The following is a 23,367-nucleotide window of genomic DNA, read 5'->3' as shown; positions in this document are numbered from 1 at the left end:
AAAAAAAAATTCCAAGGAAATGAGCCACTCATGCAACTAATATAGAATTCATCTTTGGAAAATCTTATGAGAACTGATGTAATTATTTAGCTTTTTGAATGATTAAAAGAAATACTTAAAACAATACTACACAGATTTAACCAAACATCAAAGTTATCAAGGGCTTACCAGCACATCAGTCAACCACATACAGATGGATTCTAGGGTCCTGCGTGTGATTAAATTAGCTGACCATGCAAAGGGACCACAGAAATGAAACATATCGGCACAAGAAGTGTGAAAGAAAAGCTCAACTCTTTTTGAGGTTAGTTTTGTTTTCTTAACACAACAAAACAGAAATGTACCTAAGTTTGACATTTTTAGCCACTGGCAGTATGATTCTCTTCTTTGCTCTCCCTTGCCACTATGTGAGTGAATTAATTCAGTTAATCACAACTCTGAGAACAAGCTGACATTCATAACCACTTGTACACAGCCTAAACAAATAACCTGTGTGTTGGGTGAGATACCAAAAACACTTTGTCCCAGCAGTCCATTTCTGACACTGTGTGTATCATAGACTATAGGAAGGTGCTACTGCCCTTCCTCTGGGGGTTAGGTGGGAGCCTTTTAAAAGAATTACCAATGGGTAGACCTCCCCATGGACTAAGTAAATAAGAATGTTTGATTGTGGCCTACATACAGTTAACCATGAAAGGGAAGGACAGGACCTGAAACCTTTTAATCCTCCTTTATAATTTATATTTTAAGGTTTCAATAATCTTACGTGGCAATGCAGTTCAAAGTTTACTATAATTGCTTTCATTTTTCTTGTAATTCTTCCTTTTAAAGCTTCAAAAGAGGCATCCCCTTGGTAGAAAAAGTCAATTTATAACCTTCAGCATACACTTTTAAGGCTATTATTTTTAGTGAAACTATAGTATGTGTATATAAATATACATGCATGCATATATACACTTTGGGGTGGGGCAGTACTGGAGAATGAGCTCAGGACCTCATACAGGCTAGGAAGGCACTCTTCTGTCGCAAGCCAGCCATGCTGTGTGTGAGCCACCGTGTATCGTAGCCTAGGGAATAGAAACATCTGGTGTCTGGGAACTACCAGTGGACATTTCCTCTGTGTGCGATTGCCCAGAGACATTGTGAATTCCTGTCCCAATCTGTCATGTCCCACACAGCACCTGAGATGGGTGTTACCTGACAAGATGTTAATTAACCTGATAATTGCAAGACATCAGGAAGCAAGACTGCCTTAGAAAGCTTATCCCCACCTTTGATATACTTCCTTAAATGAACTACTGGAGCCATCTTTCTTTTGTCTAGTTCCAGCTCCCATGTGGACTGCATTTATCAGGGCCTCTGCTTTTGAAAATATATTTCAGACTCTGTCATTTGTTCTTCACTAATTATTCTAGACCTTACAACCTCCTCGGCAGGAAGAAAATTCCCCAACAAGAAGCTGGCCGTTACCCATACTCTTCCACTGAGTTATGTTCCCAAGTCCTTTTAAAAATTTTATTTTGAGACAGTCTTTGCAAGTTGCCCAGGTTGGTCTTCAACTTGCAATTCTCCTGCCTCAGCCTCCTCAGTAGCTGGAATTACAGGCTTGCATCATTGTGGCCCGCTACGCATATATTTTTAAAGGTTTTTCTAAAAACCAAAAACCCACATGATGTCAAACTATTTATTCCTAGATGTTTGGAATCTGATTTTGTACAACGATAAAAATGTTCTGGTTAGCTGCAAATTCTGGTGGTTCAGAACTATGCTGGAATATGGGTTACAGTGTTCAGGGTACACATCTAAGAAATAGTTAGGAGTTCTTTAACACTTGCCTGCATCAGTTATGAAAACCTTTTCTGTTCATTCACTCTCATAAGACTTTCTTTTATTTTTAGCTATAGTTATCACTCAGAAAGCCATCTAAAATGTGCACTGTCTTCAGAATTATTTGTCATTAAATGAGAAATCAACAAATTCTCCAATCTCCAATGGCAACAATAATATTTCTTTATTTGGGTAACTTATTTTACCTCAAAGAAATTAACCAAAAAGAAACGTATTATCTATTTTAGAAACCATTCCTTAGGGCCTAAATCTAGAATTCAAGGCAGGAGCTTTTTAGCCTATAGGTTGAAGAGGGCAATGAAAACTGTTGTTTTAATTTTAAAAAGGTTTCTTTTTCTTTCCTGTCACACTGTGACAAAATGGGCCACATCAAGTGAGGACATGTCAGGGTCAGCATCATTCCTGAATATGAGGCCAGTGTAAAGTGCCACAGAAAAAAGACAAGACAGAGTCAATTTTCAGTAGTGCCTGTCAAGAGAGTTGACACTGATCAAAAGTAAACTAACAAATAACTGTATTCTACTTGCTGAATCTGTTTTACTTGCTGAGTGTTAATCATAATTTGTACTATAAAAGCAAGTGTACTATACATGAGTCTCAAAACAAGTCTTATGTATAAGCACCTACTGAAATATAAAAATAACTAGTTACTCCAAATCATAGAAAAAGTTACAGATTTTGATATAGGGGGAAACTGCCTTGTCCACTGCCATCATTCCAGAGATTAGAAAATAAGGGTAAAAAAAAACCCTTAAAACTTAGGACTAATTAGATCACATAGCAAAGACAGGACTAGAATCTATAACTTCTGATTCTACAGCTTCACAGTGCCACTTTGAATGCACAGCTCGCACCACCTATAGAAATTGCCTATAGACAGAAATTACCATAACTTTGTCAGTCAAAGGGAGATACATATGTGCTCAATACCAGCAATAATTTGTACTAACAGTTGGTAGCAGACATGGTAGACACAGAACTCTCAATTTTGCCTTTCAACTCAAAATTCCTGAAACCATGAACAATAAAACAGATTCAATTTTTATTTCTACTTCTAACTTTTAAATGAGAGATGAGTTGCCTTATTCTGAGTGGGTGCAACAAAGCCAGTCATCAGAACAGTTGTAAAGATGAAGTAACACTCTAAAGCCCTGGGAGCAGCTTGGACTGCAAAGGGCTACACAGATTTGTGCAGAGAATGCAAAACTTACTGTTCAGAATCATAGTAGTCCATGCGCTTCTTCTTCTTGTTGTAAGCTGCAACTCGGAAGGGAACTATTTCCAAGGTGATTAGGCCAGGGGCCATTGTCAGCACTTTGGCACCATGGGTTGGTTCATAAAGATCCTTCCCTGTTTCTGGATGAGGCATGCCAGCGGGATCTCGTCCAACAATGTAAAAATTGGCTCCTGCCACCATCCTTGCTCGGCAATGCCACTGCACCTAGAATAAAAGTTTGCATATTAGATATCTATACTTTTATGACCAAGTACTGAAAAGTAGTAAATGGATAATAAATACAGGTATTTGCATTTTTTAAGCAAAGTTTTAGAAGTGCAGTATATAAGGGCAATCCCTTAACTGAATTCCCAATTGGTCATACTGAAGGGTTTCAGCTTTTTGGGGGTAACCTCCTATTTTCTGTAGTGCTGCGGATGGAAACCAGGGCCTTATAGATGCTAAGCAAAGCAAGTTCTCTACCACTGAGCTGCACCCCCAGCCCTTTGACTTTTTGTGACATCTCTACTGGTACATACTTCTGCTACTTTGTCTAGACTCTGTCACATACTACATAATAGAGACATTATTTTCACATCATTTAGATTTCCTACTACGAAAGATGCTGTTTTGTTCTTATTCTACTCTCTTCATTTTCCATTCCATTTACCCCAAACAGTGACATCAATATTTTTGGTAAAATCACTTGTAAAATGGAAATTATAATGGTATTTATCTCATAAAATTTTAGAGGAAAAAAATGAAACATGAGGGCTTGGAGTCGTACATGGTACACAGTAAGAATACAATAAATGTTAGCCATTATCAGCTTTATTTTTCCCCTCCTTATACAACTGCTTGCTCTTCCTAGTCAATAATTACCTTGACTTTCTGTCCCTTATTTTTCAGTACTTGTGTTTCTATGTACCATGCTGCATCCTTCTTTGTGAATACACAGTTATACCACCCCCATCCTCCCTGGCAGTGTGGCCATATGGCTGAGTTCTGGCCAAAGAACAGAACCAAAGTCATATGTAGTACCTCTAAATGTGGCCCATAAAGGCCCCGCAGCACTACCGTGGTTCTCTTTCCCCATTTGACAGCTGAACAGAGAGAACCCCAAGCTCCTGTAACTGAATCTTGTTCTACTTGAGCACTGGTATGACTTGCATTGAGCTGTGCTAGTTCTGTATGAACAAGATGGTAAACATGATGCTAACGGACTTGGTCTCCACACACAGGTGCATGCTACACCTTCTTCCACCCACCCTCGAGTCCAGCTCTTCATGAAAATTCTAGTCATTCCCCTTTGCTCCCACACAGAAGACACACCAATGGCCTCTACTAATTCAGACTCAGAAATTTTACCTAGGGATCAGGCAGACTTTTCGGATCAATTAATTACTCTGCAACTCAATGGAAAATATTTTCTACCTCATGAATATCAGAAGCTGCTTCTACTGAGTTAAATAAATGAACTTGATTTGTTCATTAAATATCTCTCAAACACCAAAATATTGGTAAAATGAGAATGTCTTGACTTAATTTTAATGTTAAGAAGTTCAAATCATTTAATCCAAACCCTTTTGTAGTTTTAAAACAAGAGAGAAAACTGGAAAGCTCCCATCCCCCACAAATTAAGCACCTTACTATGGGATTAGTATGCTCCATACTGTGGGCAGCAGCTAGTTCTAATTGAATTTTATAAAAATTATCAGAAAAATAAACTCACCTCTTAGACTTCTATAGGTTATATGAGTAAATTAAATGTGAGTAGAACAAACAGGGTATCAACATTCTCCTACAGGCGACTAACTTCAATTTACATTTTAGTGAATGGTTTTCCAAGGAGAACTACTTTAAAAATTGTAACCAACATGAATAGAAGGCCTATTGTTGAGTTAACTTATAACCTGAGAAATTAATAACCTTTAACCAAGAGGATGCAAAGCAAGCGAGCTACAGAGATTTCCAGTTAGGAATGCAGACTTTGGAGTCAGGCTATCCTAGGTGACATGCTGCCTAGAAGAGGGGGCTGGAAACCAGGAAGCTGCCTGTTTATCTCCCTGGCAGACTTAGGTCAGGAGGTATTACCTTGTGATGCCCAGAAGTCAGCATGGTGTCTGAAGGAATACAAGGTAATTTCTAAAGGTTTTCTAGAAAGCCCTGTAAGAGTCTGTAAATGGTCAATCAACAACAAACGATTTATTTTCTGCTTTACTTGTATCTATGAGCCAACTAACAAACACTATTATTTTCTGATTACAAAAGTAATTTCAATCATATGTGGCAAACCCTGCTGTTTGTCTCTGCAAGTATCTCTCATCATCTCCCTAATCTTCCTATTCCTCAATGGCAGAAGCTTCCTCACTCTGGAAAGGATGAAAATGCCAGGTCTTTGCTCTCACAGCCTTCCTAGCCACTCACCAAGAGCATCTGAGCACATAAAGGAACCCACAAGGGTTCTGCTGAAGGTTTCTGGAAACTTTTTTCTTCCCCAAATTTCATTTATCTGAAAATGTCTTTACTTCACCTTTACTTTTTAATGATATTTTTGCTTGAATATAGATTAAAAGTTTTTTTTTTTTTTACTTCACCCCTTTTTCTTCTTTAAATTTTTCTTTAACCAATTTTGTCCTACTGGAACACACAGAATAACTAATTGAACTACTATGTATAACCAGAAACTCTAATAAAATAAATAAATATTTTAAAAACAACAAAAATTTTTTTTGAAACCAGTCACACCTGTGACCCCAGTGATTAAGAAGGCTGAGGCAGGAAGATCACAAGTTGGAGGCCAGCCTCAGCAACTTACCAAGACCCTTTCTCAAAATTTAAAAATTCTAAAAAGACTGGGGTTATAGCTCAGTGGGATAGCACCCCTGGACTCAATCCTAGAAAAAAAAAAACACTTAAATTGAGCAATAAATATATTATGGTAACTTTGAATATTTGTGCTGTGTTTGCAGAATTGGAAACTTGGGACTTAATGGGTTAAGATATTACTCCATTTCTGTTTCTTACTGAGAAGTCAGCCATCATCCTATTGTTCCTATGGATGAAATGTTCCCTCTCCCACCCCTGTCTCCTTTTCTCTTTACAAATAATTTTCAGCTGAATAATTATATATGCATCTTTTATTTTTTTTTCTCCTTTGGATTCATCCTGAGATTCACTATGCTTCTTAAATGTGTAGTTTTTTTTTTTAACCAATTTCAACCATTATTTTTTCAAAACTTTTTCTGTCACATATTCTCCTTCTTTCCTGCACTCCCTGCCTTTCAGAATTTCAACCAGACATATGTTATACATCTAATGATATTCCCAAATCACTCAGGCTCTGCTCATCTTTTCCCCATTTTTTTTCCTTTTGTTAAAATAAGTTTCTAATTTTTGCTCATTGACCTCTTCTGCCAATTCTAATCTACATTTAAGGGCATCCAGTAAATGCTTTCACTTCAGATACTATTCTCTTGGTAATTCCAACATTACTGCCATCTCATTGTATGTTTTTAGTGACAGCTTTTATTCTAGATCAGAAGTCACATTTTCCTGCTTCTTTCCAGTAATTTATTGTTGTATGATGGGCTAGTAAATGATTTAAGGAATCTGAATTGCATTGTTTTCCTCTGGAGTATTGAGAGTCAATTCTAGTAAGCAGGTAACTGAGTGACATCTCTCCTTATCTTTTTGTGGCTTGGCTTTAGACCTTGTTGGGTGGGTCTGGTCTAGTTTTTTGTATCAGTTATGAAACAATTGTCTCTTCAAATTTACCCCTTGGTACCCACTCAGAGATGAGAGATTGAATATTTTAAGCATTTCTTCTTTACAGTGAGCATGATGCTAATTTTTATCAGCTGAAGCATTGCAGGAGGAAGGCTGCTTCTCCTCCTGGTCCTGGTAAACTACATTTTACTTTTCTGGCTTCTACTGCATGGTCTGTCAGTCGTGACTGTGTAGGGAACATCTGATGGCACTCTGCTCCAGCAGCTTGCTGCACAATCCTTCTCACAGACCTCAAAGCCCTAGTCTGAACTCAGTGACCAGATTGCTGCAGTCCTCCTCCCATGGACACAGGGCCACTCCAAGCCTTGCCTCAGCAGGGGATCCCTGCCTCCCACTGCACACTGCCAGCCTGTGCTCACATGTGCCCCAGATGGTTGTTTCTGTGTCCAAACCAATATATATTTCACCCACTGTGCATCAAGCACAAGTGTGCTCCTGACACCAACTCACTCCAAGTTCCCGCTCAGCAGCCTGAGCTACGTCTGAGCCCCAGAGTGCTATTTTCTGCTCTCTGGAATCTATGAACCAATTCTGGTCCAACAATCCAGTGAAATTCTCCACCATACAGTAGGCTGAAACCATACCTTCTTCAAGGAGGTCTAAAGCCCAGTCTTAGGAAAGGTTCCCTCCCCTCTAACTGGTCTGGACTGCATCTTCCAACTCTGTGACCTGTAGTGTCTCCACATTTCCCTCAAACTTACTGCAGACACTGCACCAGGCCTTGCAGAGTTGCACAAGCACAGTCCAACGAATGATGGAAAACACTCTCAAAGACCTGTGCTCCTCTCTGTAAGCACTCAGCAAGTGAGCTGTTCCACAGCCATGATTCCAGTCTCTGCTTCCCAAGCTCGGCAAGACCACTGTGCTTTACTGGGTTCCAACTGCCTGGCAGAGGTCAGGAGACTGTCTCCAGGCAGAGAACCAGGGGTCACATATGGTGGGGTTTTTTTGGTTGTTGTTGTTTGTGTGTGTTTTTTAATCTCTCAGGACCATATTCCTATTCTCCTGTTTTCCAATGTTTTGATTGAAAGTTTCACTATTTAATTTTACAGTTGTTAAAAATAAACAGCAAAAAATAATACAAAACACAGAGAAAAGGTAAAAACATGAATATTTCAACAATGAGAAAATCACAGATAAAGTGCAGTATGTTCTCCTAATGAAACACCATGACACATATGTGAAGATGAATGAACTACTTATACTTATATACTTATATGAATGAACTACTTATACTTATACACACAACCACATGGAAGAATCCTGGTAACATAAAGGTACCTGAAAGTACCATAAGCAATGAAAGCAAGTCCAAAAGAACAACATAAAGCATTATGCCTTTCTTTAAAAGTTGTAAAACAAGTAAAGCTAATAAATAGATCATTTAAGCACATGTACATGTGATAAACTGTTTGTATAAGGGCACACACAAGGGTGTGTGTATGCACAGACAAGGAAAAATATACAAAATTAAAGACCCTGATTACCCACTGGGGGAAAGGAATGGCAGCAGAGACATGGGACTATTAGAAGTACCTGGTAGATATAAGTTATATTTCTCAGAGGCAATTCATAGTTCTTCAGTAAATGGTTTTTTAAAAAATCAAATAATTGGGCATGGTGGTGCACACCTGAAATTCCATCAACTCCAGAGGTTGAGGTAGAAGGATCACAAATTCAAGTCCACCCTCAAGCAACTTAGCAAGGCCAAAAGAAACTTAGCAAGACCCTGTCTCAAAATAAAAAGGGCTGGGGATAGAGCTTTATGGTAAAGTGCCCCTGGGTTCAACCCCGAATACTAAAACAACAAAAAATAAAAATGAATATATGATTGAAATCTTAAAAGAGCAATCCATGAACAAATGATTATGATAAAGTACCATGTACCACAGATTATGACCAATCTAATTTGATGTACCTGAGGCCCATGTAAGATCTTTTTTAGAAAGCAGTATTAATTTGTATCCTTGCCATGTATTACTTTTTCAATGTAACAGGAACAAGGTAGAAAACTTATTGAGGTTCACATTTCACAACAAAGATTTTGGATGCAAGATTGTGAATCTATATAATACTACTCAAGAAACTTGTGAATAAAATAAATGAGTAGAAGACAGAATTATCAAAAACCCCAAAAGAAGTTTAAAACTACAACTACTATTTGGGAGTGGTATGGCCTATATAGTTAGGCTCAGATCTCAAGAAGTAAAAAGTCCCTGTAGACTGTTGGAGCTTCTGGAAATGTTCACAGGTAAGAACAGGTTTATAGCCTAACAGACACCCTACTTATTGCTCCAGATACTGGTGTAAAACAAGGCATTCACATGGCAATATGTCCCTATTGTCCCTGTTTAAGGACATCTGCTCATTTACACAGAGTCAGTTTCTACCAAGGAGTCATTTAACAGTGCATGAATAACTTTCGTGATAAAACAAAGTACCACCTCCAACAAATGAGTTTTTTGCCCAAATGTAATTGATAATTCTCATTAAAGCTTCATGAGCCTTGGATATAGCTGTTCATTATACATAGCCACATTCCAAATTGTACCTTCCTCTTAGCACTTCCATGTAACAGGTCTTAGAAAGCATCATTTGTTCTTTATAAACACAGATTTAGTATTTAATGAGGAATTTCCTATATTGCCATTGAACTCCTCACATGGTTAAAAATGTACACTGATAACACCATTTTAGCATTAAAAAGTTAATTCTACCCCCAATCTTCCTCTCACCCCATTCCTAAAATGGAATTTAGGAATCAAGATGTTAAATCTTTATAGACTGGAAAATCAGGAACATCCTGTTGATAATCAAACAGTCTTAACAGCTGCTCATTGTTCTGAAAAGCATCTGTGCTAAGGAAACAAATCTGGTATCAATGCCTTCTAAATGACCTACAGAAAATGATTAAAGGAAGAATCATTGTTTTTATTTTATTATTATTAGTTGGCAAATAAGTGTTACTGGCAGACTTCTTCCTGATGTCACTAGAAAAGCTACAAAGACAAGGGTGTGTGTGTGTATTATTATAAGAAAATGCTTCACTTAAAGGTTTGCAAATGCACCAAATAAGTCAAACACACAAGTGATGGATTAAAAAAAAAAGAAATGGAAAATGGATAGCTTTCATAAGCCACTTAAGCTAACAGTTTAAATACTGCCAGGTCATAAGCCTTAAAACATGTAATGGTTTAAAATATGAAGATGTTTACTAGAATTTCCCAAGTTTATAACTTAAAAGTTCAGATGTTAAAACTGCCTTTTGCCCAGGCACCAGACCTGGAGCTTCCTGACGAGAACCACATCTCTTAGTTCATAATTTACATTTTGAGCAGAGGTCTACTGACAAATACAACTTTAGTGTGACTGTGTACTCTTCCTAGCAAATAAGGTACTTCTAGGCATTTGGTGGCAATGAAATGAGAGCAAAGGCGGCACCAGCCTGTCAACCAGGCCCACTGCCATCCCAGCTCTGCATCTCTTTGGTCTTAAGGCTGACAAAGACCCTCCTCTTGATTCAACTTTAGTCAGGCTGATGTAGGTACACTAGTCTTGTCCTTCAGTGTCCATCTTTTGGGGGGACTGCATTACCCAGCTATAGCAAAATTCTTGCTAAGCCTGTTCATTGAGAATCCCCCACCTCCATATTGGATGGTCCTCCATGTCTGCTCAAATTCCTCATCCTACATGCACCCCAGGTGACACGTGTTCACTTAGTCTACTTTCACCAAGAATCCTAACTACAACTGTCAATATCTAATGTTTTTTTCCTCAGTCATTTTCTGTCCCCTGAGCCCTCCCTGCTCTTTTGCTATAAATCCCCACTTGTCTGCACTGTATTCAGAATTGAGTTTCACTCTATCCATAATGAAGTCTCTCTTCCCCTGTTGCAATAATTCCTGAATAAAATTTGATTTTACTTCTATCCAGCTTGGGGTTTCTTTGATAGAGATTAAGTTACTTTCTTTGAGTTTCAGTAACCTCACTGGTAAAATGGGGAAAAAAATGTGTATTTCACAAGCATAAGTTCAGTATGTGACACATATGCAGGCATTCAAAAATGGCTACTTTCATTTTCTATATAGTAATAACTTTTTTTATCTTTAAACACCACACGGCATTTCAACTCAGGCTGTAGATGAAAGCTCTGACACGAAGCCTATGAGCGGTAGGCCATCTCAAGCTTTCTGCTACATTCAAAACTCCAGGTCTTCCAAAAGACTTCCAAAAGACTGTTTATTGAGAATCCCCCATTTCCGTATTGCTATATATATGAAGCAGCCTTGAGATAGAGACAGCTCCCTTATGTGGGAACAGCATAGGTAACTGGGAATGTGCAGCACAGTGATTTTTCAGGCACAGTAATTTTTCAGTGTTTTTTTTTTTTTAAAGGCAACCAATAATATTAATTCCATACATGGACATGAGTCAGGCAATGTGGTGATTTTACATTTATCCTATTTACTCCCAGCACCAACAACAAAAAACATGGGCAGGTGTTACTACCAACATAAGGCAAGTATCAAAAGAATACAAGAATAAGAACGCAGACTATACAAAGAATATCAAACCACCACTGTAGGCTGGGATAAATGTTTGACAGTCCCTCTGTCACTGGAGAAAGTCCACCACTGATGAATACTAGCCAGAAATATCCTCACTCATTCTTTTGGAACTCCTATATCAATTTACCTTCAGTCTGTTTTCAAAAAATAAAGTATCTACATATTTTTAAAAATATTTTAACATTAAATAATAGTAAAACCTCTGTGAAACTGCACAGCATGGTTCTGGAGTCAGATTACATAGGTTCAAATTCCTATGACTACTACTTCTACTACTATCTGAACTTGAGCAAGTTCCTTATCTGTAAATCACAAACAATTGTAATACCTACTCTCATATTATTGTTATAAAAGATTTTGTTAATATATGTAAAGCACTAAGAATATTGCCTGGCAAATACAATAAAGTCAGTAAAACTGCTATTATATTTTATTTATTCATCATTATCTATTAACTGTAACTCATTTACTACACATCTCCATTTCCTCTTCAGTGAAACTGGTCCAATGAGAAGAATTTTGTGGCTGGTAAAGAAACAGTGAAAGTGTTAGAGTGTTTGGCTAAACAGGACTAAAAGCTCTAAATGGCTAACATAAAAGAGGATCAAGTTTGGTGGGGTCACACTGCTGATGGGAGTATAAAACAGTACAGCCACACTGGAAAACAGATTGGAGCATCATCTAATGCTGAACAAAAAAAAGCACACTCCATGACCCAGCAATCCCACTCGAAGCTCCAGCCAGCAGACATGTTCACAAGAAGGCATCGCTGGAATCTTCATGCCAGCACCACTGTTCATAGCAAAAACCCAGAAATGGCCCACATGCCCCTGAAAGGTACTGGGTGAAATCCTACAACAAAACACTACCCAGCACTGAGAATGAACAATGTGTGCTTTTCTAACTTCCTTCAATACAAAACTAACTACAACAAGAAGGGTGATTTTTTCACAAGCACAATGGGAACTTTAAAAAAGCCAGACACAAAGGAATGTATGGTTTCAGTCACAGAAGTATCATGACAGGATGGACTGAATATAGTTGCATAGGGCTCAAGTCCCCCCAGGTCAGGAAGAGTAGTCCCCAGCTCCTTGGAATGCTGCCAATAGACACCCAGCAGGGACTGCCCTCTTTAGAGAGGACCCTGATGACATGAGCAGCAGTGTCAACACGTGCCCCTCCCTAAGCAGCCAAAGCCTGGTTGGCATGGACTGCAGGGCCTGTGTCTCATGCAATTCAGGATATCTCTGAAGGGCCTTTCCAGAACTCCCCTAGGGACAAACTGCAGGCCTCCACGGACTGAGCTCAACTTTTCCTTCTGCTCAATCCTGCTCCTTTTCTTTCTTTGTCTTCCTTACACAAGTGTTGATTTTAAGAGTTTTCCCTAATCTTCTGAATCCTATTTTTGCCCTCTGAGTCTGCTTCCCAGAGTACACAATCCTCAACAGAAGCAAAATGTGTGTATAACATCAGGTGCAAGGACAGAGACTACTGTGGAGAGGGCACATACAAATTAAAGGGGGCAGGAAAAAAAAGCTTTTGGCACTGATTGAAGTCTTTTTCTTAAAATCTGGGTGCTGTTGATATGCTTGTGTTCAAATAATAAAATTTATTTAATTGCATGCAATGTGTGTTTTTCTAACTTCCTTCAATACAAAACATGTACCTTTTCATGACTTCCTTCAATATGAAGTTACAGTAAGACAAATTAGAAAATGACTAAGAATAGGACAGAAACTTAGTTTTACTTGTACATCCTTTAAATGACCACTCAAGGTGTACACACCTGGTTCAGAGAAGTCTGAAAAGGACTAGGCTGAAATTACAGCCCAGCTGGTAGAAAACCAGGCCAGACCCATGCCTCTACTCCTTGGCAACATTTTTGTGTTATTTTTATTAGACCATGCTTCCACAAAACATATCATCTAAGCATCTAAGAAAACAGCAGAAGCAGGAAGGCCACTCTCACCTCTCTCCCTCCTCACCCCTGGATAAAGCCATAAAACCCAGCTGACTTTACTCTGAAGTAGGTCATAAGACCCTCACATTCCCAGATGTCCTCTCTGTACCCAGAGGAAAGGAAGGTTCCTGAAGACACAGATATAGAGAAGAATCTGAGCCAACAGGCCTAGCCAAGTTCCCAGAGGGGTCATCATTCCTTTTTCCAAGATATTCCTACACGACTGACTGTCCACTCTTCATCAAGGACCTTGGAATTAAACCAAGAGACCCTTCATCTATTAGAAGAAAAAGTAGGCCTAAATCTCCACCATGTCAGATTAGGCCCCAAATTCCTTCGTAAGACTCCTGCACAAGAATTAAAATCAAGAATCAATAAATGGGACGAATTCAAACTCAAAAGCTTCTCAGCAAAAGAAACAACCAGTGAGATAAATAGAGAGCCCACAGAATTGGAGCAAACTTTTACCACTTGGCACATGAGACAGAGCACTAATCTCTAGGATATATAAAGAACTCAAACTCTTAACACCAAAATAATTATTATCATCATCATCATCATCATCAAATCAATAAATGGGCCAATGAACTGAGCAGACACTTCTCAGAAGATGATATGCAATCAATCAACAAATATATGAAAAAGTGTTCAATATCTGTAGCAAATAGAGTAATGCAAATAAAAACCACTCTAAGATTTCATCTCACTCCAGTCAGAAGGGCAGCTATTAAGAATACAAACAACAATAAATGTTGGTGAGGATGTGGGGGAAAGGATACACTCTTACATTGCTGGTGGGACTGCAAATTGGTGCAACCAATCTGGAAAGCAGTATGGAGATTCCTTAGAAAACTTGGAACCACCATTTGATCTAGCCATCCCACTCCTTGGTCTATACCCAAAGGATTTAAAAACAGCATACTACAGTGACAAAGCCACATCAATGTTTATAGCAACTCAATTCACAATAACTAAACTGTGGACCAACCTAGATGTCCCTCAATAGCTGAATGGATAAAGAAACTATGGTATATATACACAATGGAATAATATTCAGCATTAAAGTGAATAAAATTATGGCACATGGAGGTAAGTGGATGGAGTTGGACAATATAATACTAAGCAAAGTAAGCCAACCCCAAAAAACCAAAGGCCGAACATTCACTCTGATAAGTGGATGCTGATCCATAATGGCGGGGGGGGGGGGGGCGGGGAAGGGAGCATGGGAAAAATGGAGGAACTGTGACTGGGCAAAGTGGAGGGATGGGAGACTTAGGGGTAGGGGTAGGAAAGATGGTGGAATCAGAGGGCCATCATTACCCTAAGTACATGTATGAAAACATGAATGGTATGACTCTACTTTGTGTTCAACCAGAGACATGAAAATTGTGCTCTATTTGTGTAATGTGAATTGAACTGCATTCTGCTGTTATATATGACAGAATAAATAAATTTTAAAAAAACCTTAACATAGAATTCACAGTATTCTCTGTTTCTTTGGGTCTTTGTTTCCAAAAGCCCCTGTGTCATGTGAAACTTATACTAAGTAAAGGTGTCCTTTCCTCTGGTTAATCTATCTTTGTTATAGGTGCCTCAGCCTTGAACCAGAATGGGTGAGGAAAGACATCTCTTACCACTCGGGATCAATGATTCAGCTTTGCCCTGCAAGAGGATGATGCTAGGGTAAGCCATGACCTTTAGGTTCCTTCTCTTCAAACTTCCTTCACAAATACCTGGCTCTGAAGTCAGAAGACATAAACATCTTTCCAATTTAAACAAAGGAGTATACCTGGCCCTATATGGTACTCTCTCAAAGAGGACCTTCTGTTTACTATGACTGTTTTATTATTTTTCTATTCCTCCATTCTCACTTTTTAAAAAGTAAATTTTAGTTCATTTAATTGAGATAATTTCATCTCTCTTCCACTTTTAAATAGGCAATATAAGAAACAGAAAGAGGACAAAACAGGCCCTAAACAGGGGAAGGTAAATTCCTTCATTTTCTCAGCTGGCTTTTAATGGGATTATTGATCTTAAGCCCATTCCCAATCCTAAATCCATTTGGGTCATTCCCACAGTAAAAAATAATTCTCCTTTAATTTGGGAGAATATCAGTTCAAATATCTTCCTTCAAAATGATATCGAGGGGTTGGGGCTACAGCTCAGTGGTGGAACACTTGCCTAGAATATGGGAGGCAATGGATTCGATTCTTAGCACCACAAAAAAGTATAAAATAAAATAAACAAATAAAGGCATTCTGTCCATGTACAACTACAAAAAAAAAAAAAAAATATATATATATATATATATATATATATTTAAATGATACCAAAGATGTCATCAGCACTAAGAGAGGTTGGGAGAACTACCAGAACAAAACTGTTACTTTTATTTCCAAAACAAAAGGCTCCTCTTTGAAAAGCAAGAACTAAAGGTCAGGGTAGTATCTAGTGAACATGAAGGGACATCACTGGCCAGTTCTTAAAGAGAGTGGAATGTGGAGCATTACTTGACAAGGGAGTTTCAATGCAATGTTTAGGCTGGCCCTGAAAGAAGAGTCAAATACAACTTCATCTTTTATCCTGTTGTTATTGCTTCTTTTGTCTGTTTTTCTCAGATAAAGAGGTAACAGAGTATACAACCCCATAACTAAACTCCAATAAAAATGTTTAGGCTTGATCCCAAAGAACAGTTAAATGTCTTGGATTCCCTTTGAAATTGTTTCTGGAGGAGGACATCACAGAGTTTATATGACTGAATTACTTAGATCTTTTTAGAAAGGGTTTGCCTCTCAGATAAACTGAAGTGAATTCATCACCCTTCAAGGCAGGGATGAAAAAGAATGCAATAATAATGTGCATTCCATTCTTTATCTTGAAAAATCAACAGGAAGATGACTGAGAATTTCCCACCCACTCTTTTTGAGGTCACTCACTGATTTATTCATTCATTTAGCAAATATTTTTGAAAGCCTACTTTGCCTTGAAGCTAAAACTTAATCAAGTCCTCTTCTTTACATATGGATATTAAAAAAATCTCAAACATTCCTTTTGACCAAGAAGTAGAATTCCAGAACACCCCCCCCCCAATTTCAAGAAGCAATTTTACCTCTCACTCAATTATGCTCCAATCATTCACAAAGAACAGATGGAAAACATTCTGAACCTTTTTCTAAGATACTGAATGCATTTTGTATTAGGGGATGAACATGCTGTAGTTTGGCATGGAATGTCCCCACTAAGGCCCATGTGTTGGAGGTTTGGTTTCCAACTTGTTACATGTGGAAGCTGGTGGAACCTCTAAGAAGTAAGGCTTAATGGGACATCTTCCAGTCACTGGGGTCACATCTTTGAAGGGAATTGTTGGACCTGAGCCCCTTCTCCTTTCTTTCACTCCCTGGCCATGACATTAATGGTACTGTTCTACCATGCACTTCTGCCATGATATGTAGCCTTTACCAGAGGTCCAAAAGCAATAGAGCCAGCTGAAAATGGATTAAAACCTCTAAAACATTAAGCCAAAAGTCAACCTTTCCTCTTTATAAGTTAATAATCTCAGATATTTGTTATAATGAGAGAAAGCTGACTGAAGATACCATGGTTTTTCCCCCCACTGTAATTCCTTTCACCCTTGCAAATTTAAAAAAAAAAAAACAAAAATAAGATAAAATCTGTCACTTGGAGACAGTGACATAGGATTTTGTTAAAGGAACAATATCAACATTGCTAGAGCTGTGTCTGTAACATGGCCAGGAGTTACAAGAGGGCCTGTGTCACATCTTCCCAGCCTCACCCAGGCTTCTATCTGCAGGGAATGATCTCACCCTCAGAGCTGGTACCAAGAATCACAAAAAGAGTAAGAGAAATCTCTCCAACCTTCCCTTTCCCTAGGAGGCTGCTTCTTGGGGGATACAGGTGGGGAACATCCCTGCCAATAGGAGAGTATTCGGGAACACTGAATGTTTGGAATAGACCCTCCCGTAACAGAGAATCAACAGGTGAGCTGGTGACACTACTGTGTTAGTAGGAGTGGCTTCACACTGCTGCAGTGAAAATCTCAAAATCGGCCTACCTCAGTCGGCCCAGCATACATCATGGGCGATGGGAAGATGGCCACCACTGTGCTTTCAGGATTCAGGACTCCTTCCTCCAGCACAGCAGCATGTTGCTTCATACGCCACATCAAAGGAACATCGTCATCCTTTGTCCAGCCACCAAGGGGGTGAAGGAGGAGGACAGGGCGCCGGTAGCCCCTCTCTAGAAGTTGCTTATGAGTGTCCTGCATTAACAGAGCATGTCCATTGTGCACTGGGTTGCGTAATTGAAATGCAAAGACAGCATCTGAAAAGAGAATTTCCAGAGTGAAGAATTTCTAATATTACCTTCCACAGAATGAGAAATTTTTAAAGTTTGATGGTGAGGATTAAGAAAACACATGCAGGGGCTGGGGCTGGGGCTCAGCAGTAGAGCACACACCTAGCTCGTGTGAGGTGCTGGGTTCGATCCTCAGCACCACATAAAAAATAAGTAAATGAATAAAATAAAGGTACTGTATCCAACTACAACTAAATATACATATATATACATATATATATATTTTTTAAAATACACATGCATGCTCAGAATCAGAAATCAGTGAAAAATATGTTCTGCTTTGACCGTTTGTCCTAAAGCAACATGATGCACACTTCTAGCTACAATAATAAATAAATCTTACATGCCTGAGGATATGTAATATACTAGTCATGGATTTATAATAATTACTCTCTCCATTCACTGGAAACTAGAGTAACTGTCAGACTTTCTTTCTGGTCTTAACATCTTACTCAATTATAACAGATATAATTTCTTGGTCTGCGCTTCAATTAATTACCAGATCAACTCCTCATAGAACTGAAGACACTGCCTTATTAAATAAAGACAGAAAGGTAGATACATTTGTAGTTTCAAAATCTTACTATTCAAATATGCTCGTTTATGTTTAGCACTTTGCTTACCTAGAACCCTACTTTGAACTGTGAGCCAGTGTCAGGATTCTAGATTATAGTGCAGCAGCAATAGTTCCCCTTTTTACAAGAGTCACTGATGTTACTCAGACAATGGAACCAACTATAAGATTAACAGAACTGATTACTGTTTCCTGCTTACAACTCTGGTTTCATTCCTACACAGTACTTGCTACCTACCAGAAGACTGATCGTAGAAGCTACGGTTCTTTGGGGAATGGAGTAATTTCACAGAACAGAGACAATCCAGTGTAGGATCTCTGATTTACTGCCCTTAACCCTGGCACAGCCTCCTATGATGCTGACCCAAGCCTGACTTAGAGAGAGAAACAGCCTCCTTCCACTAATACTCTTTAAACCAAACAACAGACATCTTCCTCAACTTATTTTCAGTTCTGACGCTCTCCTATCACCATGACAAAGGCACAGGAGGAAGACTGTGACAATGCACTTGACTAGGACTTTTTTGTTTGTTCATTTGTTTTGCCACCTTTTGTAATAGCCAAGATTTACAGTATTATTATTATTATTATTAGTTCTCCAGTTGCTTTTTATATATGAAGAAGGCTGATTTTCACCAGCTATTTCCTAATAGCTAATATGACATAAGGTACAAAGCACAGCAAAGTCCATGATACAAACACTTGAGCATTCAAAATTATTTGCTTTAGGATAGAGGAGGGATATGCAGATCTGAAAATTTTTCTATCCTTCTAAATTTGCTTCAAGTTTTATTTTACATGGACATGAAAGACCCCAAAACCATTCAGCAGAACTCCAGGGCTCGCCTAGATTGAGAATCAGTTTATTCCCGAACTCTATCATACCAGTCTTTCAAAAAAGAATGAATAAAGAGTGCATACACTAGTACTAATACTCCTTAACTTAGAGAATGACTATCTGACCTTATTCTGCCACTCTGGTTCCAGCCTAAATAAATCTCATCACTAAATTTAGTTTTATGGCCTTTCTTCCCTCACTTTACCCTGCCTCCTCTGCATGAAGTCTTGAACCCTGAAGTCACACTTACTAAGCATTAATGAGTCCTCCTCATGGGCTAATCTGCGTCACTGAACAGAGTGGGGGGCACAAGTCTACAGCAGCAGGATCAAGGAAACTAGCTGGTACCTGGAGCTAACAGGTCCAAACCTGAGAGGACAACTGGTTTGACTGGAAGACCACATACAAAGAGGTACGACAAATAAGCCACTAAACTGAGGACAATAAGAACAAGATTTCTCGCAGTGGAAGAAAGGCATAAATACAGAAAGGAAAAAGGCCACAATGTTCTGCCTCACCTCAAACCCTGAGGAATGGAGCCAGCCTTCTATGTACTGAGACCTCTAAAACCCTGAGCCCCCCAATATACTCTTCCTCCCTAAAATTGTTCTCATCAGGTCTTTCAGTCACAGCAGTGAAAAAGCTGACTAAAGCTACCCGTAAACTACAAAAACATCAAGGTCATGAAAGTTAAGATAAAGACTAAGTGACTGTTCTAGATATAAGGAGATTAAAGGCACATGATCTAGGTTCTGAACAGGAAGGAATGGTGGTAAAGAGAATACCTTGCTGTAGTTCATTGGCTTTTCAATAAAGACTCTGTTACAACATGGCATGATACGAATGGAATACATGGATTAGACAGTTTTGCATCAATGCTACTTTCCTGAATTTGATAAGCATTATTCAGTTAGGTAGAAGACTGTCATTATTTTTAGGAAACACAGATGAAAATATAGAGGGGTAACAAGGCATCAAGTCTGCAGCTTACTCCCAAGAGAGTGAGAATAAGAATGGAAATGAAGTATGTTAATAATTGTGGAATCTAGGTGAAAATTACACAGGAGTTCCTGGTACTATTCTTGTAATTTCAAGTAACATTAAATTAAAAGTGAAAACTAAGAAGACATATCAAACAATTACAATCTATAGATCTTATTTAGGTCCTGGATTAAACAAACTCTAAAGAAAAAACAAAAAGAAGAAAGGGAGAGAAAGAAGTGGCTATGGAATTACTAGAAATTTGAACACTGACAGGATTTTGAAAATATTAAGAAACTATTATTATTTAGGTGCAATAGTGGCATTGTGGTTGTGCTTTTTAAAGTCTTTGCTTTTAATAGATACTGAAGTAATCAGATGAGATGACATGTGGTTTGAGATTTGTTTCAGAATAATATGAGGAGCTAATGGGGGTAGAGAGTAAATAAGATTAGCCTAGAGTTGGTAACTACTGAAGTTGGATTATGTTTGAAGTTCCCCATAATAGCAAGTTTTAAGATAAGAAGCACTATAGGGTTTCAGAAGAGGCACTGCTTTGCAATGGGGTATTTATAGGCTTGAATTATAGGTCTACCAGTTTCAAGTCATGCCTATGCCTTGAAGGACTGAATTTCACCTTCTATAACTTTGAATGGGGAGATTCTGTTATTATTATCAAGAAAATAATATAAAGGGCCTAGCCTGGTGAGATACACATTGTAGTAACTCATAAATCCAAGTTCACTAAGACAATTCATTCTTTAAAAAAGAAAACAACCCCACAGACAGGACACGGAAACTCCAACTCCACTGGTCCACTCCACTACTACCACTGCAGCCAGCTTCCAGAATGAGAGAGCACCTCTGCACTGTGACACACAGGCCTTGTCCTCCCTAACGTGGAACAGGCTCCTACCTTTGAATGTACATCTCAGGTAGAAGACAACTATGTTCTTAGACTTCAATCAGATCAAGTCTGATTTTGTAAAACTGTCAATTAGCAAGAGCATTTATATGACAGTATGTATGAAAGTAAGCATGAAAAATAAATTCTGCCTCAGATGTACAAGTTCCAAAGATTCTCATAGTTTAACTACCTGCGCTTTCTTTTCAAAAAGACTTAATGCAGCTTCATATTAGAAATTTAACAGATGAAGTTAAGATATGTGACTTATTATAGCATATAAAAGACTTTGTTGCCAAAATTTCTTCCAGGTAGAATTATTTCCTATCAGTTCCATTCAAAAATCCAACGGTCACTTGATCTGCCCAGTCTTTTATAAGCTTCTGGTCTTCTCAATCCCTTGGAACCATTTATCAATGAATTACACAAATGCTTTAACTGCCGGTTGTTCCAGGCTGAATTTTCATCTTTACCAGCTTGTTTATCTACTAGAGATGAAAAAAATGTAACAGAAGTCCCCGATACATTGGAAACTTAACATGTTTAAGACATTGTCACAACAGCACAAGCCAATATGCTTGTCCTCTATCAATTTTCAATAAAGGATAGAAAAAGAATAATAGGTTACTATGGACCAGAACCAATAGGTACTTACAGTAACTTGCATTAACATCTGAGACCTTATCCCCATTTTCTAAAGAACAATGACTGTCACCCCATAATCAGTGCAAAACATTTGCCTTTTCACTTGCAATTCCTAGTGAGTTATTTTAAAACTGTTTTACCTAAAACAAGGAGATATAAAAGGGCTTAGGGAGCCAGGGTATGATGGCGAGTGAGGACTTCAGGGACAGGACCAGAACAAAGGAGCATGGAGAGGGTCTTCTAATGAGGTCAACTTCCTACGTGACAAAGTACTCATGGACATAAGCAGGAGACCCAATCAGACAAACACTCTGTACTCATGCTCCTAAGGAGGGAATCCAATAAAAATCTAAAACAGACACATGGACAGAATGAGCACTATCATTAACAGGAACGTGTGGACAGGGGAGGAGACCATAAAGAGAACAGGCCAAAACTCCACCAGATTCCCAGCTTTAGTGCCCCTTCTCTTTGGAGAAGTCTATCTCTGTAGCTTTTGCAATAACCTGCTCTTGCTTGTTATCTCTGTGTCCTGTTCTTTGATTCTTTGCTGAATAGAAAGAATAAACCTAGCCCCCCTACAAGGTAACAAAACCATGACTTCTACTGAGTTTGAAAACGGAAGATGATCTATAACATGAGTGAAAGTTAATTTTAACATTGTAATTGTCATTTCTTCCTAGCCCTCTGTCCCCATTCCTGAGGAAGGATCAGGAATTCTATAACCCTGATTCCTGGAAAAGCACACTGCAGAGCTGCTGACAGCACACATAAAAGTACGCTTTTTCTGTAGGAACCAGAGTGAGTATTTTAGGCTTTGCAGGCTGGAGGTGTCTGCAACTGCTCAACCCTACCATCAGAGTGCAAAAGCAGCCACCAACTGAAGCTGTTTTCCAATAAATGTTATTTATAAAAACTGATAGCAGGCCAGATTTAGCCTTCAGGCTGTGGTTTGTTAATCTCTGAAAGACAAATAAAATGTGGTAGGTAGGAGCACAAAGAAAATTCTAACTAAGCCAACTAGTATGAGGAAAAGCACGGAGGCAGAGAAGCAGATTTTGTGTCTGAAAAGCACAAAATCATCCATTTTGTCAAAGATGGAAGACACATGGAGCCCGACATAAATCCTGGCAAAAGACTATGATGTGAGGATTCTGAACGCCCAGTTGGGAAGCATACTGGGTACCAGGCTGTGAATGAAAGTAAAATAAGCAGTAACATGCACAGACAATTAGCCTAATAGGACTGTGCAGGATTGACATAGGGGAGAACAGAGAGTAACCAAATGGAGTGGAGAGACAACAAACAAAGCAAAACAAAATCAGCAGGCTGCTGTACACATTTTCATATAAAACTTCTGCCAATTCTTCCATTTTCTCAACCCACTTAATCAAATATTCGTCCCCCAGGACACTGGTCAGACTTACTTGACAGACTTCAATCTCCACACTGGTGGAATGAGGTCACACTATGACAATGGCAAAGACAGTGGTTGCCTACCCTCTACACCTTCCCCCATCCCTAAGGGCACTGAGCAGAGCTGTGTGTAAACAACCTGCAAATTCTTATTTTCTAATACAAGCTCCCCCCAGCTCAGACCATCTCTCAGTCTGCCTCCCTGGTGTATGGGCACCTTAAATTCACTCCTGCTGGCCTCCATCTACACCCCT

At 38.8% G+C, this 23,367-nt stretch overlaps 1 protein-coding gene and 1 long non-coding RNA gene across 3 annotated transcripts in view; one reads left to right on the top strand and one right to left on the bottom strand.

Annotated features, from left to right (window-relative positions):
* The window catches only part of Papss1 (3'-phosphoadenosine 5'-phosphosulfate synthase 1), a 112,383-nt gene that overhangs the window by 10,401 nt on the left and 78,615 nt on the right, over window positions 1–23,367 (bottom strand). For both annotated transcript variants that reach the window (XM_046459090.2, XM_058583782.1), the window contains exons 10-11: window positions 17,454–17,722; window positions 3,060–3,289 (exon numbers count right to left, since the gene is read on the bottom strand). In XM_046459090.2, the coding sequence (XP_046315046.1) occupies window positions 3,060–3,289; window positions 17,454–17,722 (499 nt within the window). The remainder of the gene's footprint in view (window positions 1–3,059; window positions 3,290–17,453; window positions 17,723–23,367) is intronic.
* Window positions 5,065–19,867, top strand: LOC124102620 (uncharacterized). Its single transcript, XR_006854938.2, has 3 exons — window positions 5,065–5,202; window positions 14,970–15,064; window positions 17,273–19,867. It is a non-coding gene; the product is annotated as an uncharacterized LOC124102620 (long non-coding RNA).

Source organism: Marmota monax, unplaced genomic scaffold, assembly GCF_021218885.2.
Source record: "Marmota monax isolate L192 unplaced genomic scaffold, Marmota_monax_Labrador192_F-V1.1 WCK01_AAM20220418_F8-fsc00002, whole genome shotgun sequence".
Classification (NCBI taxonomy): domain Eukaryota; kingdom Metazoa; phylum Chordata; class Mammalia; order Rodentia; family Sciuridae; genus Marmota; species Marmota monax.
The sequence above is the reverse complement of the archived record's forward strand: the minus strand, read 5'-3'. Positions and strand labels throughout refer to the sequence as shown.